The 14227-nt window shown below is 43.0% G+C and overlaps 1 protein-coding gene across 1 annotated transcript in view; it reads right to left on the bottom strand.

Moving 5' to 3' along the window:
- Positions 1–5068: 5068 nt before the first annotated feature.
- CNTNAP2 (contactin associated protein 2) overlaps positions 5069–14227 on the bottom strand; it is a 2213955-nt gene continuing 2204796 nt past the window's right edge. The window contains exon 25 of the mRNA XM_061165994.1: positions 5069–10267. Coding sequence (XP_061021977.1) covers positions 10068–10267 — 200 coding nt within the window. The 3' untranslated portion in view covers positions 5069–10067. The remainder of the gene's footprint in view (positions 10268–14227) is intronic.

The raw sequence follows: 14227 nt of genomic DNA, 5'->3' as shown, positions 1-14227 counted from the left end.
AGTATTCTTGCTTGGGAAATCCCCATGGACAGAGGAGCCTGGCAGGCTACAGTCCATGGGGTCCAAAGGGTTGGACATGACTTAGCAACAACAACAACAAAACATGTTGAGAATTTAGATTTTTGATCAAGCAAGAAAGTTAATGGTAGTTGTAAATTACTCCCTTGCTTAAGAATCTGTCATGGCTTCTCATCACCTGTGGGATAAGCAGTTTGGCTTTAATTCAAGTCTCTCCATCCCGAGGTCCCTTTGCTCATGTCATATTCTTCCTGTTCAGTCCCAGCTAACTGCCCTCTGCTCTCACCAAGACCTTTATCCTCCGCTTCCAAAACATGCCCCACTCTGACTCCCTGTTTCCCTGATGAAAATGCCCTTCCGTTCAAACTTACCCAGACCTAGTGGTCTTCCTGCTGGATCATCCTCTGTTGAGTCCAGTTCACACTGATACGTCCCTGTTCTGAAAGCAGGCATCCCTAAAGACTGCTGGTAGAGTGTGAATTGGTGCCAAGTGGAAAAAAAAATCAAGAGCCTCATAAATGCTCATATCCACAGGGAGTGCTCAAAGGACTAAGAAAAATATCCGAAAAGCTATTCACCCTCATTCACAATCAATGTAATGCAAATCAAAGCAAATTAGATTAATATTCAGATAACACTTTTTACCTCTTCATTTGGCAGTTATGGAAAAATGCCAGGGCTTGGAGTTGATGAGGGCGTGTGGAGTGTCAATTGGTAAAATCTTTGGCAGGACCCCTTTGGCACTGTGAATGAAATATATATGCCAGTTGACAGAGAATCCCACCTCTAGGAGTTTATCAGAAAGAGCGTGCCTGCGTGCTCAGTTGCTAAGCCTCGTCCGACTCTTTGTGACCCTGTGGACTGCAGCCTGCCAGGCTCCTCGGTCCATGGGTTTCTCCAGGCAAGAATACTGGAGTGGGTGGCCATTCCCTTCTCTATAACTGGCCCATGTGCCTTGTTATGGGCTGAGTTGTGTCCCTAAAAAGATATACTGACATTCTAACTCCTGGACCCGTGAACATGCCTTGATTTGGTGCTTCTCGTGAATCAAAATGGTTACCTTAAAGGTGGTATAAACAGTAAAGAAGACTAAATTTTAAACAGTTTGCACTCATATGTGAAGGGCAGTGGCCCCAAAGTGTACCTGAGACATTGCTGTGACACCCCCATACCCCATCTGTGCAGAGTTGACGTCACAGATGACAGCTGGTTTCTCAGGGGACTTGTCCCATGGAGTGTCTCCTGGTGGTTATGTCTGGACACGTCCAAGGAGGCAATCCACACACTGTCATGTAATCTCGTCACATGACCCAATGTCTGCTATTCGTTCCTTTGCCTCAATTCTCCCAGAAAATACTTGTCTTCCTGAGAAGACTCTCTCTCCCCAAATCAATCACATAACACAGTACAAGGTGTCAAGGCAAAGCCTTTTGATCCAGAATAAATTCAGCTACCTGCTTTGCTCCATTGGCTGGTTTCATATTAAGGCGATTCACGTTAACTCATTTTTCTTTGTCACGTGTCCCGGGCTTGTAATTTATAAACCAGATGGGGACACCAATTAAACTTTAAGAGTTCGCTTCTGTGGTGCTTAAGCTGAGGTTCGTAATGACAAGCCTGGCAGTCATCAATGTATCTGCTACACTTGCAGTGATTTAGAGGGAAGGCTGTGGCTATCGCTTGGAATAAAAGTGAACAAACTCTATAAATTTAATTTAGAGGAGTTATACTGTGATCTGGAGAAGGCAATGGCACCCCACTCCAGTACTCTTGCCTGGAAAATCCCATGGACGGAGGAGCCTGGTAGGCTGTAGTCCATGGGGTCGCTAAGAGTCGGACACGACTGAGTGACTTCACTTTTGCTTTTCACTTTCATGCATTGGAGAAGGAAATGGCAACCCACTCCAGTGTTCTTGCCTGGAGAATCCCAGGGACTGGGGAGCCTCGGGGGCTGCTGTCTCTGGGGTCGCACAGAGTCGGACACGACTGAAGCTACTTAGCAGCAGCAGCAGCAGCATACCGTGATCACCCAGAAATGTATTACAGAAACTTATTTTGTTTTTGTTAAAGCTGCTGGAAGGCTTCTTGCAAGATCTCTGGTTTAACCAGGAGCGTCCTTTCAATGAGTACAGAATGGGGCCACCTGCCCACGGGGCCAGCTTCAGAACTAGCACTTGACCGAAGAAGTGCTGTTCTGATCTACTCAACAGGAGTGCACACCTTATTCCGTCCACGAAGGAGCAGTCGGGCTGGGGGCGCATCATCGCTGGTGGGTCCGGAATAGTTGGAGCAGCGAGGGGTCATCTTTCTTTCAAATCCTTGCAGAGGGGTCACTGTCTGTTTATCTGCAGAACCGGAGGGAGACCCCCCCACCCCGAGTTTCCTTCAGTTCCACAATATAAGGAGCGTAATTGGATTTAAAAGAACAGAAACGCTCTGCTGTCATTCCCCTCTCACGTTGTCTTTGTTCATCTGCTATTACTTATTCATTGATAGATTGTATTAGCGGTTGTTTCCTGCCATCCACTCATGCATCAGCCCTCTGCAGTCAGGATTTAATTGTGCTGCTCTGTGATGGCCTGCTTGTTCTCCTGGCTACCCTCTCATCCCTCCAACTCCCGCTGGGCTGAGAGTCAAGCTGATGATAATCCTCAGATTTGTTTTCTTTTAACCATCATCTATCTATGCTAGGTGTCTCTTGTTCATTTTAGTTTATTTCCATCCCATCCAAACTCCCACTTCCTTCATGACCATTCCACAAGTGGACTAATGACTATCATATTGTGTTTTCTATGTAATTTATTTTGTAGAAGGATATATATGTACATGGCTTCCCAGGTGGCGCTAGTGGTAAAGAACCTGCTTGCCAATGCAGGAGACATAAAAGATGCAGGTTTGATTTCTGGGTCACCAAGTTCCCCTGGAGGAGGGCATGGCAACCCACTCCAGTATTCTTGCCTGGAGAATCCCATGGACAGAGGAGCCTGGTGGGCTACAGTCCACAGGGTTGCACAGTCGGCCACGACTGAAGCGACTTAGCATGCACGCATGTATGTACATATGTGTGTGCTTCAGTTGGACACGACTGAGCGACTTAGCGTGCACACATGTACATGTGTGTGCTTCAGTAGCTCAGTCGTGTCTGACTCTGCGACCCTATAGACCCCAGCCCACCAGACTCCTCTGTCCATGGGATTCTCCAGGCAAGAATACTGGAGCGGTTGCCATTTCCTCCTCCAGGGGAGCTTCCTGACCCAGGGATTGAGCCTGTGTCTCCTGCACTGGCAGCCAGCTTCTTTACCACTGAGCCACCAGGAAAGCCCATGCTCTTGTCATATCATTTTAATATCTTTCATGACTTCAAAGCTTGCCCTCGTGTTTCATTTTAACTCTTGCCTTCCTAGACCTAAGAATTTTATCTTCCAATTTTCTTCTTGTGAACAAAAAACAAGTTCATGATTTTCATCATCTTGGCCTTTTCACCTCGGCCATGTCTTAATTTCCATTTTATAATTTGAATTTCTATATTTAGAAGAAATGAAACTTTCTCAAGCTTTGGTTCTAGGTATTAAAAAAAAAATGTTGTCTTTATTCTTTTGGTAAAGTCTTGGCATACCTGTTTACTTACCTGTCCCAAAAGATGTTATTCATCATGTACCCTGAGAGAGACTGAATTAAGATGAATGGAAAGGCAGAAGAAAAAGACCCTCCCCCCACAACCCCGCCAACATTGCCTTCTCTTCCTTACAAAATTTGTTAAGCTTAGGTCCTTTGCAAGCATGTTGTTATGTTTATGTGTTGGGGGGCGGGTTGCTGGTAGAAAGGAATCTTCGGTTCAGGGATTATTTAGCCAGGTTTCTCCGAATTCATGGTCTTCAGAGTGACCAAGGCAAGACGTGCATTTGTGAACAACAACTCATATAACACTTGCTGTAAAGAGTTAGCTCTCAGACATAGGTTCTTTGGGGAGGACATAAACTCTCTAAAAATATTAATACAACTCTTTCCTCTGTTCCAACCACCAGGCCATGTCATCACTGACAAAGAGAAAATGGTGTGTCTTTAATTACCTCTCTGCGTGCATTTGTCCCTAATACTGTCTCCTCAGCTTCTCTACTCCCTGTTTATTGAACAGATACCGTGCTCCGCAAAATAAAGTCGCCATCTTCCTGGACTCACCGACCTCCGTGTCCTCATGGTGGATGGCAGGGGGCCTGGGTGAGGGAGGAGGCAGGTGGTTCTCAGACGCCCTTGCTGCTGATAGTAAATCCTGAACGGGCTATCTCATTCTTTTTAAAATTCGTATCTTATGAACTTTTACAAGTACCGGTTTTCTCAGGGGACTTTCTGACATTCTCCTGCACCTGTTGGATCACACTCCCAAAGTGGAATCATGACAAAGAACCTCAGGGTGCAGCGCTTTCTAAATGGACCTCAGAGTTATTGCTATTGATTGGCCTTGGGAATTCCTGAAGCACAGAGGTTGGGCTTTTAACTGTAATGAACACTTCTTTGGTGTCCATTTCAAGGCTTCACTGAAAATTGATCAGCAGGAAATGGCCTCCCAATGGTAAGTGAGGACTAGGCAATGTGAATAATAAGAACTGCAGCTCTTAATGTACAACAAGTGCATTTAGAACCATCTACGCCTCCAGACACATTGTAAATCCCTGTTACCTAGCTCACTGGCCAGGATCCATTTATCCATTATCTGGCACTACGCCCTCATCTCAAACTAGGCTCGGAATATATTCTAGACACCATGTAACTCTAACCAAATTTAACCAAGCTGTGTAAATTAATCCAAAACACAAAGCCAATATGTACTAAGCTCCTTTTAGGAAAAATGGGGGAGGGGAGAAGTTCACAGCAAATGAAGGTTAAGGAAGGCTGCATCCGTTTGAGACCTGTCTTTGGGGAGTGACCGTAACTGCACCGCTTTTAGAAAGATTACCTTCCAAAGAGATGTGTAGTTCAGTGCCTGGAACTTTCTTTGCTGAAAGGTTGAAAAGAGCTTCTAAGTTAAACAAGTGGAACAAAACACAAAGAATCGCTTTAAGGATAATTAAAACTATTTTGGACTTTATTTATCAATCTGGTTTCTAATATAATTTTACTTAAATGAAAGACATTCACAAAGAAGAGTAGGCATACATACATAATTTCCTTCTTTCATTCTAGTTTACATGCTGTTGCTTTTAGAGAGTGAAATTTCCTGGTTATTTCACAGGGATAGAAAGCCTAATTGACTTTACAGAAAGAATATTAGCCCAGCCTTTTCACAACTTCAACCTCTGCAGTTCACCATGTTCACCGGAAAAAAAAAAAAAAAAAAAAAAACAACAAACCCAAAATACCTGACAAAACAAAACTTAGAATCAGTGACATTGAGAACTGTTTCTTGGCCTATAAGATGGGAGGAATCTCCATGTTTCTAGAACCATCTCAAAATCCAGCAATTGCTGTAAATAAACTGACACTCAGAAAATGGTGCAGCCCATCTAAGTAGACGGGCTCTTAAAGCACGTTTTCATCTGGAAAATAAACTTGTAAGTGCCTGGTGAGCATTAATATCCATGTGCCCAGTGATCTACATTACCTTCAGCCAGTCTTTGCTCCATGGGAGGTAACCAACTTTTCAACATGGTTTCCCTATTTCATTGACCATGAGTTGCACATATCAGTTGTATCAAAAGAAATACTGCTGTGAAATAAATTTAAAGTTTCCATCATGCAGGGTGTGTGCAGTTTAGGCAGAGAGCCACTGGGCTATGTGAAATAGTCATAGTAGCTGTTCATGTTGTCTTATTTATAAGCCATTTCAATCACACTGGGGTACGGTAAGCTGCAAGTCACATCACACCTAGGTGGGAACTTGGGGCTTTATACACAGGAGTTCTGATTTCTCTGGCCCTTGGCTGTGTTGCATCTCCTGATGTCGACAGAATAGCTCCCTGGCAGTCTACCTGACTCCGAATCTAATAGTTGTACAACAATGCCTCATGTTTCCACACTCTTGGACTTGACTGCTTGGTTTCTTTTGAGATGACTTACAACCACAAGCTGGGAAGTAAGGCTTTCAATAGGTCCAATGACTTGGCCTTTATGTTTGGGTTTCAAAGTATCTGCAGCCAAGGATCCATGGCACCTCCCCATTGTGTTATGAAGCAGATAAAAAAACAGCTCGATCTTACATACAAGGCAAAGAGGAACAGAGAGGGTCAGCCACCTGGCTGAGGTCACAGAGCATGTCAGAGAGAGAAGAGGGCTTGCACTCCATCAGCTGACTTTCAGGATCCACTCTCACCAAAACATTATTTTAAAAACGGCATCCATTGGTCTTCAGCCCAAATCAGTTGGACACATTTTTGTTCCTCATCTATTTCAGGATGAGGCGGTTCTATTGGGACTAGCAATTTAGACCTACTTTTGGCTGGCTCATTGGAATTCAGTTTAACAATTGTTGCCTTTCTCTTTGAAAACTGCTTGGGCAGGATGGTGAAAAGGAGGAAAATATAGTAACAGGTTCCAGTCAGGTACTCGTCATTTGGAGATGTGAGATGTCAAGGGACCATAAAAACGTTTACACCATAAGAGAAAGGAGAGAGTGAAAAAGAACACATGGAAGAATAGAAAACAATAGATGGAGAAGGAAGTAAAAGTTTCACACTGACACCGCATTTTCCTAACAGGGACATGTGCTTTTCCTTTGGAAGTCACTACGGTTTGTGTCATTGTGCCCAACTCTCAGCGCCATCTAGTGGCTGCCCCGCAGATGTTCAACAACATGAAATCTACTTCTGGGCTCACGCCAATCTCTTTTCCCTGCCTCAGAAATCCTGCTCCTGTAAGTAAAGAATGCTTGCTTGTCAAACGCAGGGCAACAGGGACTTTTCCAACAAAAACTCTCAAACTCTTGTCTCCAACTCCTCGACAAAAACTCCCACACAACAGGTATCTCTTTTTTTTTTTGAGCAGTTGCTTGAAAGTCATAAAGGGAAAGTCATAAGTCTTTTAGGCTAAGAAGGGCCAGAGAAGAGCTTAAGAATATAACTTCTTACCTCCTGAGCTAGCTTCCTTGAGCTCAAGGAAATATGCTGAGAGTTCAGATTGGCACTGATTTTTGCATTCATTCAATGTCTCCAATCCTAGCAACTCAAAACAGAGATGCTTGGTTTGTACACAGACGATGTTTCCTGCATGAACCACCCAGGATCAATCATCAGCTTCCCCTGAAACTTTAAAACAACCTCTTATTTAAAGGAAACTTTGTTTTTTTTTTTCTGGTTATCATTGAAAGAGCTACCACTAGCCTCTTAGCGCTCTACCGGTGAGCTGTTGGGATCAGCTTTGGCTGGATATGATTGACAAAGCAAGGCTGAGCACTGAGCTTGGGCCACCTGGGGAGCCGGAAAGAAGAGGGCAGCTTCCTTTTCTGCATGTAAACAAAATTATTCAGCATTTAGAAGGTGCTGTAGATAGTACCTTCACAGATAGAGTCAGGGATCTGGGTGAAGACTGCAGTCCCACAGAGGAGACGTCCAGCACGCATTTGGCACGTTACTTCAGCACTTAATACCGTATCCACTGTGTTGCATCCTGTCCACTGGCCGGGCTACTACCCTCTTCAGGGCAGAGACTGTCTCAAATGATGCTGTGATGGGAGAAACACAGGCCCCGGCAGGCATCCTGATACCCTACGTTCGAAAATTTGGGGAGAAGTGTTAGGTTTTATTTTCCACTTTTCTGTGACAAGAGAAAAGAGGAGAGAAAGGGTAGGAACATTTTAGTTGAAGGGGCTATGTTTGATTGTTTTAAATTCTTAATAATTTTGGAAAGAAAGGGAAAGTGCTCAATGTATTAGAATAAGACTATCATGGGAAATATAATAAATAACAAATTTCCATCTGATGTTATTTGTCAAGTGTAAAAGTGATACCTGTCAAATAGGTTTTAAGAAATCAGAAACATTTTAAAACATAAAGTTTAAAGTTTGCTTTTTCAATTTGACAATATAGAAAAGAATCCTTAATGGCAGTCATCTTGGTCAAATTAATAATCTTTGTTTTCAATATGTCCTTGTAAATGTCATGTTCTAATTATTTATTTACAATGAATGCTTTTCATGTTAAATGCATTTTAGGGAAGAATGATTAAGACTGTTTTATATAAAGGGTGTTTATGCTCATGCCTGAGGTCAGCAACTGTAAAAGGGCACTAGGATTCCCTTTTGTTCTGTGACCTCAACTTAAACGTGGATTAACTGGTCCACTGTCTCCTTTGGAATGTGCCAGGCCCTGGTGCCAGGTGTAGTGAAGATAACACATCCCATCGCTCAAGAAACTGAGATCCTCTAATAAGTAAGGTATCCCAAAGTGTCCTGAATACATAACCCAAACGAACTAGAATTTCCATTTTCTTGAAGCAGGCCACCCGACCAACAGTACCATTTTAACCTCATCTTACCTCCTTCCAGGAGGAGAAAGAAAAAGTGTTATTTAATGCCTCAAAACATTGGAGTCTAAGAAAATTTTAACATACTTATTAAGTCTAATAGCCTGAACTGTAATGATCATAAATGTTGTTATTCTAGAAATAACTTCTGTGTAATCTTCTTGTAAAATAAATACATGAAATTATTTTTTGGATGCTCCAATAGGAGTGTTGTCCCACTGGTCTACAGAAACAGTTGATTAGTTTCAAATAAATAGTTCCTTGCCGGAATTAGTTGATCAAGGCTCCTGATTACACTGAGGTCTGGTTGACCAGACATGTCCATTCTCTGAGCAGCAATGGTCAATTCCCAGGTTGTGATGAACCTGAGCTTCAGATCTATCTGTCAAAGAAAGTCCCTGAATCACGGCCATGCGTCTATTTAGGATGGAATAACACATGGAATAGATGAGTTAGAATAGGGCAGGGTTTTCCACATGACTCCAGAATAATAGCAATGACGAGCGCAGTCCCAACTTGGCTTTATTTTGGTTCGTCCATTCAGAGGACACTGCTAGGATCTTGTCACAGGTGCATAAAGAGCAGATAAAGCAAAATAAGAAGAGCAACCTAACTTATGCATTCTCTAAGAAGTGTCCACACTCCTGCTACCAACTAGAAAAGACACAGAGCGAACACATCTCAACATCTGGCTCTAATTCCCCAGCGGGTGCTCAGACACACGTACAGTCTAACCCAGGATCTTGTAGGTAAAGCAGAGGGAAAACCTTTTGTCTTGGCTGATCACCAGGTGCTGCAGCTGACAGTTACAGACACCGGATGGGTCTAAGACTACAGATGCGGAGCGGTGTAATCGCGTAGAATCTGACCCAAAGTAAAACCAGCGATCCAACAGGGACTGCTTCCCCGGGTCTGAGGGCTTCTCTGGGTTGTTCTGACGGTTCTGTCACACAGGAGGGACCGCAACCCTCTCCTTCCAGTGGGAGCTCTCAGAGAACGGGCACACACTGAGGTCTCTCTGAAGACTGGTAAATCACAGCTTCCCTCTGTCCCTTCCTTTCCTTTCCCAGTTCACAGGACACCAAAGAAATCTCTTATGAACACGAACTAGTTACTACCACAGCCCATTAGAGGCTGACTCTATGTAAAAAGAAGAAAACGCGGGAGGCCATGTACATGTGCATCAGCTTTTCTCCAGGGAAAATATCCACGTTCTAAGGGCGCTGAAAATTGTAGAAAACGGGCCCTGTTACTGTGGGTTTTCAGAACACCTCTCTAAACACACACAAAATATTCGACAGATAGTACCTACAAATGTCGACCATCGCTTAAACTCTAAAAGCAGTTTTTGTATTATTTTTCTTTTCATACAGAAGGGGAAACTCAGCTATAAAGAAATATCAAAAAGTATTTGTTTGTTTTTTGTGGCCATCAGTCTCCAGGAGTTTGCCGTCGCTTGCCTCCCCCAGCTTGTGCTGATACCTGAAGGGTGTGCTCAGGGGTAGGAAGTAGGGTGCTTCCGTCCCTCGCCCTCCTCCCTGGTCACCCTCCCCCCTTCCCTCGCCCCCCACTTCCCGGAGCCAAAGAGCCGCGCCTCAGATGAGCCATTCCTTTTTGCTCTCGTCGATGGTCTCTGTGAAGTTGGGGTCGTTGTTCATGATGGCGGCGTCGGCGCTCTCGGCGGACTCCGCCCCCTTCGCCTCGTTGGTGTGGTAGGTGCCCTTGTGACGGAACATGTAGCGAATGAGGAAGACCAAGGTGCAGAGGATGGTGAAGATCACCACGGCAATGACCCCTGGGGGACACAGGACAGAGGGGCGAGAGGTTACACGCAGCCCGAGGAGCCCGCCAGCACCCCTCCCCTCTTCAGCACGGCTCCCTCAGGGAGCCTCTCCCACACGAGACGCAGAACTCCCAAACAGCAAAACCCAACAGCACCAGGGGAGAAGGAGACCGGTTTCCACAGTTATGTTTGGAGATTTCAACACTTTTCTCCTAGGAGTTGGCAGAACGATGAAACAGAAAATCAGTCAGCGTTCAGTTCAGTTCAGTTCAGTCGCTCAGTCGTGTCCGGCTCTTTGCCACCCCATGAATCGCAGCACACCAGGCCTCCCTGTCCATCACCAGCTCCCGGAGTTTACTCAAACTCATGTCCATCGAGTTGGGATGCCATCCAGCCATCTCATCCTCTGTCGTCCCCTTCTCCTCCCGCCCCCAATCCCTCCCAGCATCAGGGTCTTTTCCAATGAGTCAACTCTTTGCATGAGGCGGCCAAAGTATTGGAGTTTCAGCATCAGTCCTTCCAGTGAACACCCAGGACTGATCTCCTTCAGGATGGACTGGTTGGGTCTCCTTGCAGTCCAAGAGACTCTCAAGAGTCTTCTCCAACACCACAGTTCAAAAGCATCAATTTTTCGGCGCTCAGCTTTCTTCACGGCGTTCAGAAGGCCTCAAAACACTGTTAACGAACTTGACCTAAGGAAGTAATACCAGACCTACACGTCTGTCTGAAAGCAGAGAAGGATATACCACTCAACTCATTTTAAGAGGCCAGAATTATCCTGACACTATTGCCAGACAAGCACACTACAAGAAAATGATGGAGCAGTGTCCTTCCTAAGTAAAATTTTAGCAAATCAAACCCAGCAATATGTAAAGGGGAATAGATTATAACAAAAATGGTATTAATTCTAGGAATGTAAGATTGATTTAACATTTAAAAATAAAGTAATGTAATTTACCACATCAAGGAAATAAAGGAGAAAAACTTTTATTTATCAATAGATGCACATGACTAAAAAATATGAGAAATTTCAACACCCATTTATCTTGAAGCCTCTCAGGAAACTATCAAAAGAAAGAAACTTTCAACTTTGATAAAGGGCATTTTTAAGAAATCTGCAGCTAATATTGTACTTAACAGTGAAAGATTAAACACATTCTCCCTAAAATATGGAAAAATGCAAGAGTGTCAACTCTCATCACCTTAATTCATGACTGTACTAAAAGTTCTAGACAGTGCAATAAAATAAGAAAAACAAACTGTACTGATGGAGAAGGAGAACTCTATTCTCAGGTGACAGGATTGTCTATGTAGAAAATACTAAGGAATATACAAAAAAAAGTTGCTGGAACAGTAAATTTAGCAAGGTGAAATTTATATTTTTATATATTAGCAAGAAATACTTGGAAATGAAAATAATAAAATAGTGCCATTTATAACAGAATGAACTGAACACAGCGGTTCAAGACTATACACTGAAAATCATATAACCTTGCTGAGAGAAACTAAAGAAGAACTAAATAAATGGATGCATATACCATATTTCAATGTTAATATTGTAAGATGTTCATTGGTAGATTTAATGCAATCCAATGAAAATAAGAGCAATTTTTTTATAGAAATGTATAAGCTGATTCTAAATTTTATATGGCAATGCAAAGGACCCAGAATAGTCAAAATAGTTTAAAAAAAAATGATTGTAGAACTTACATTGCTTATTTCAAGCCTTACTGTAAAGATACAATAATAAAGTAAGCGTAATACTGGCCAAAGAAATATATGTAAATCAACAAAACAGAATAGAGTCCAGAAAAAAGACATACAAATATATAGACAATTGATTTTTGACAAAAGTAACATGGAAATTAAATCAGAAAAAAAACAGTCTTTTCAACAAGTGATCTCAGAATAACTAGGTATGTGTTTGGCAAATGATGATTTTTGACTTTTATCTCATACTATATATAGGTATTAACTCACAGTGACTATGTGTATGTGTTAGTCGCTCAGCTGTGTTCAACAATTTGTGACCCCACAGACTCTAGGCCACCAGGCTCCTCTGCCCCTGGCGATTCTCTAGGCAAGAATACTGGAGTGGGTTGCCATTTCCTTCTCCAGGTGATCTTCCCAACCCAGGGCTCAAACCTGGGTCTCCCACGTTGCAGACAGATTCTTTACCATCTGAGCCACCAGGGAAGCCCCCCAAAATGATTATAGGCTGAATAATAAAAACAAAAGGTATAAAACTTCCGGGAGAACACACAGGAGAAAATCTTTATAACCTTGGGGTTGGCAGATTTTTAAAAAAGGATTAAAAAAAATCACAAACTGTAAAAAGGTTAGAAAGTTGGACTTTATAAAAATTAAAATCTCCTGCTTTTCAAAAATTACCACTAAGAAAATGAAACAATGAGAATACAAGAAGAACTCTTACAACTCAATAGAAAGAAGTCAGACAATCCAATTAAAAGAGGAGGAAGATTTAAATAGACAAAAGATTTGCAAACAGCGATAAGCATGTAAAAAGATGCTCATAAGTCATCAGATAGTTGCACATTAAAACCTCAGTGAGGGGGCTTTCTTGGCGGCTCAGTGGTAGAGAATCCACCTGCCAATGGAAGAGACACAGGTTTGATCCCTGGGCCAGAAGATCCCTCGAGCTGTGGAGCAACTAGGCCCGGATGCCACAACTACCGAGCCTGTGCTCTAGAGCCTGGGGGCTACAACTACTGAACCCACATGCCACAACTGCTGAAGCCTGAGTGCCCTAGAGCCTGTGTTCTACAAAAGATAAGCCGTCACAGCGAGAAGCCTGTGCACTGCAACTAGAGAGCAGCCCCCCACTCACTGCAACGAGAGAAAAGCCTGCACAGCAACCGAGACCCAGGACAGCCATAAATAAATAAAATTAAAAACAAAAGATACTATAAACGAAAAAGACTGTTAAAAACAAACAAGGCACAGTGAGTTACCACCACTCATCAACTAGACGGCTACAAAGAATGACCGTACCAAATGTTGGCAAGATTGTGAATCAATTGACCTCTCAGATGTTGCTTATGGAAGCATAAAATGGTTCAACTATTTTGGAAAACTATATGGCAATTTCCTGTAAAGTTAAATATCTACAATAACCCAGCAATTATACTCTTAGGAATTACCAGAGAAACTAAAACTTTTGTTCACACAAGACGAGAATATCCATAGCAGCTTTTGTCCAAACAGCCCAAGCCTGGAAACAAACCAAACATCTATCAGCAGGTGAGTAGATGAAGCAAACTGTCCTTCATTCATACAAAGGAATACAACTTGGCAATACAAATAAACAGGCCATTGGTAATACAACAACGTCGACAGATTCTCAAAAACACATTGAGGGAAAGAAGGCACAACAGGTTACATACTATGTGATTCCATTTCTGTGAAACCCTAAAAAGAGGCAAAAGAAATCCACGTGACAAATGCAACTGAAGTGGGGGAGGGGCGAATTACAAGGGGGTACAGGAGAACTTCTAGTGGACGGAAATGTTCTGTATTTTGATTGTGGCTGTGGTTATAGGAATATGTTGGAGAAGGAAATGACAACCTGCTCCAGTATTCTCGCCTGGAGAATTCCACAGACAGAGGAGCCTGGTGGGCTGCAGTTCAAGGGGTCACAAAGAGTCGGACACGACTGAGCAACTAACACTATAGGTATATGTGTTTGTCAAAAGTCATAATGTGTTACATTTAAATAAGTGCCTATTACACTTCAATAAAGTTGATATTTAAAAAAGCAAAATAAGGAGGATAGGATTATACCAGAACTCTGAACAATGTGATTTAAGCACCATTCCTGAATGTATCTGGGCTTCCAGGCGGCTCAGTGGGTAAAGAATCTGCCTGCAATGCAGGAGGCACAAGAGATGCAGGTTCGATCCCAGGGTTGAGAAGATCCCCTGGAGGAGGAAATGGCAACCCACTCCAGTATTC

This window comes from Dama dama, chromosome 18, assembly GCF_033118175.1.
Source record: "Dama dama isolate Ldn47 chromosome 18, ASM3311817v1, whole genome shotgun sequence".
In the NCBI taxonomy this organism is placed as follows: Eukaryota; Metazoa; Chordata; class Mammalia; order Artiodactyla; family Cervidae; genus Dama; species Dama dama.
This window is presented reverse-complemented; position numbering and strand designations above follow the sequence as displayed.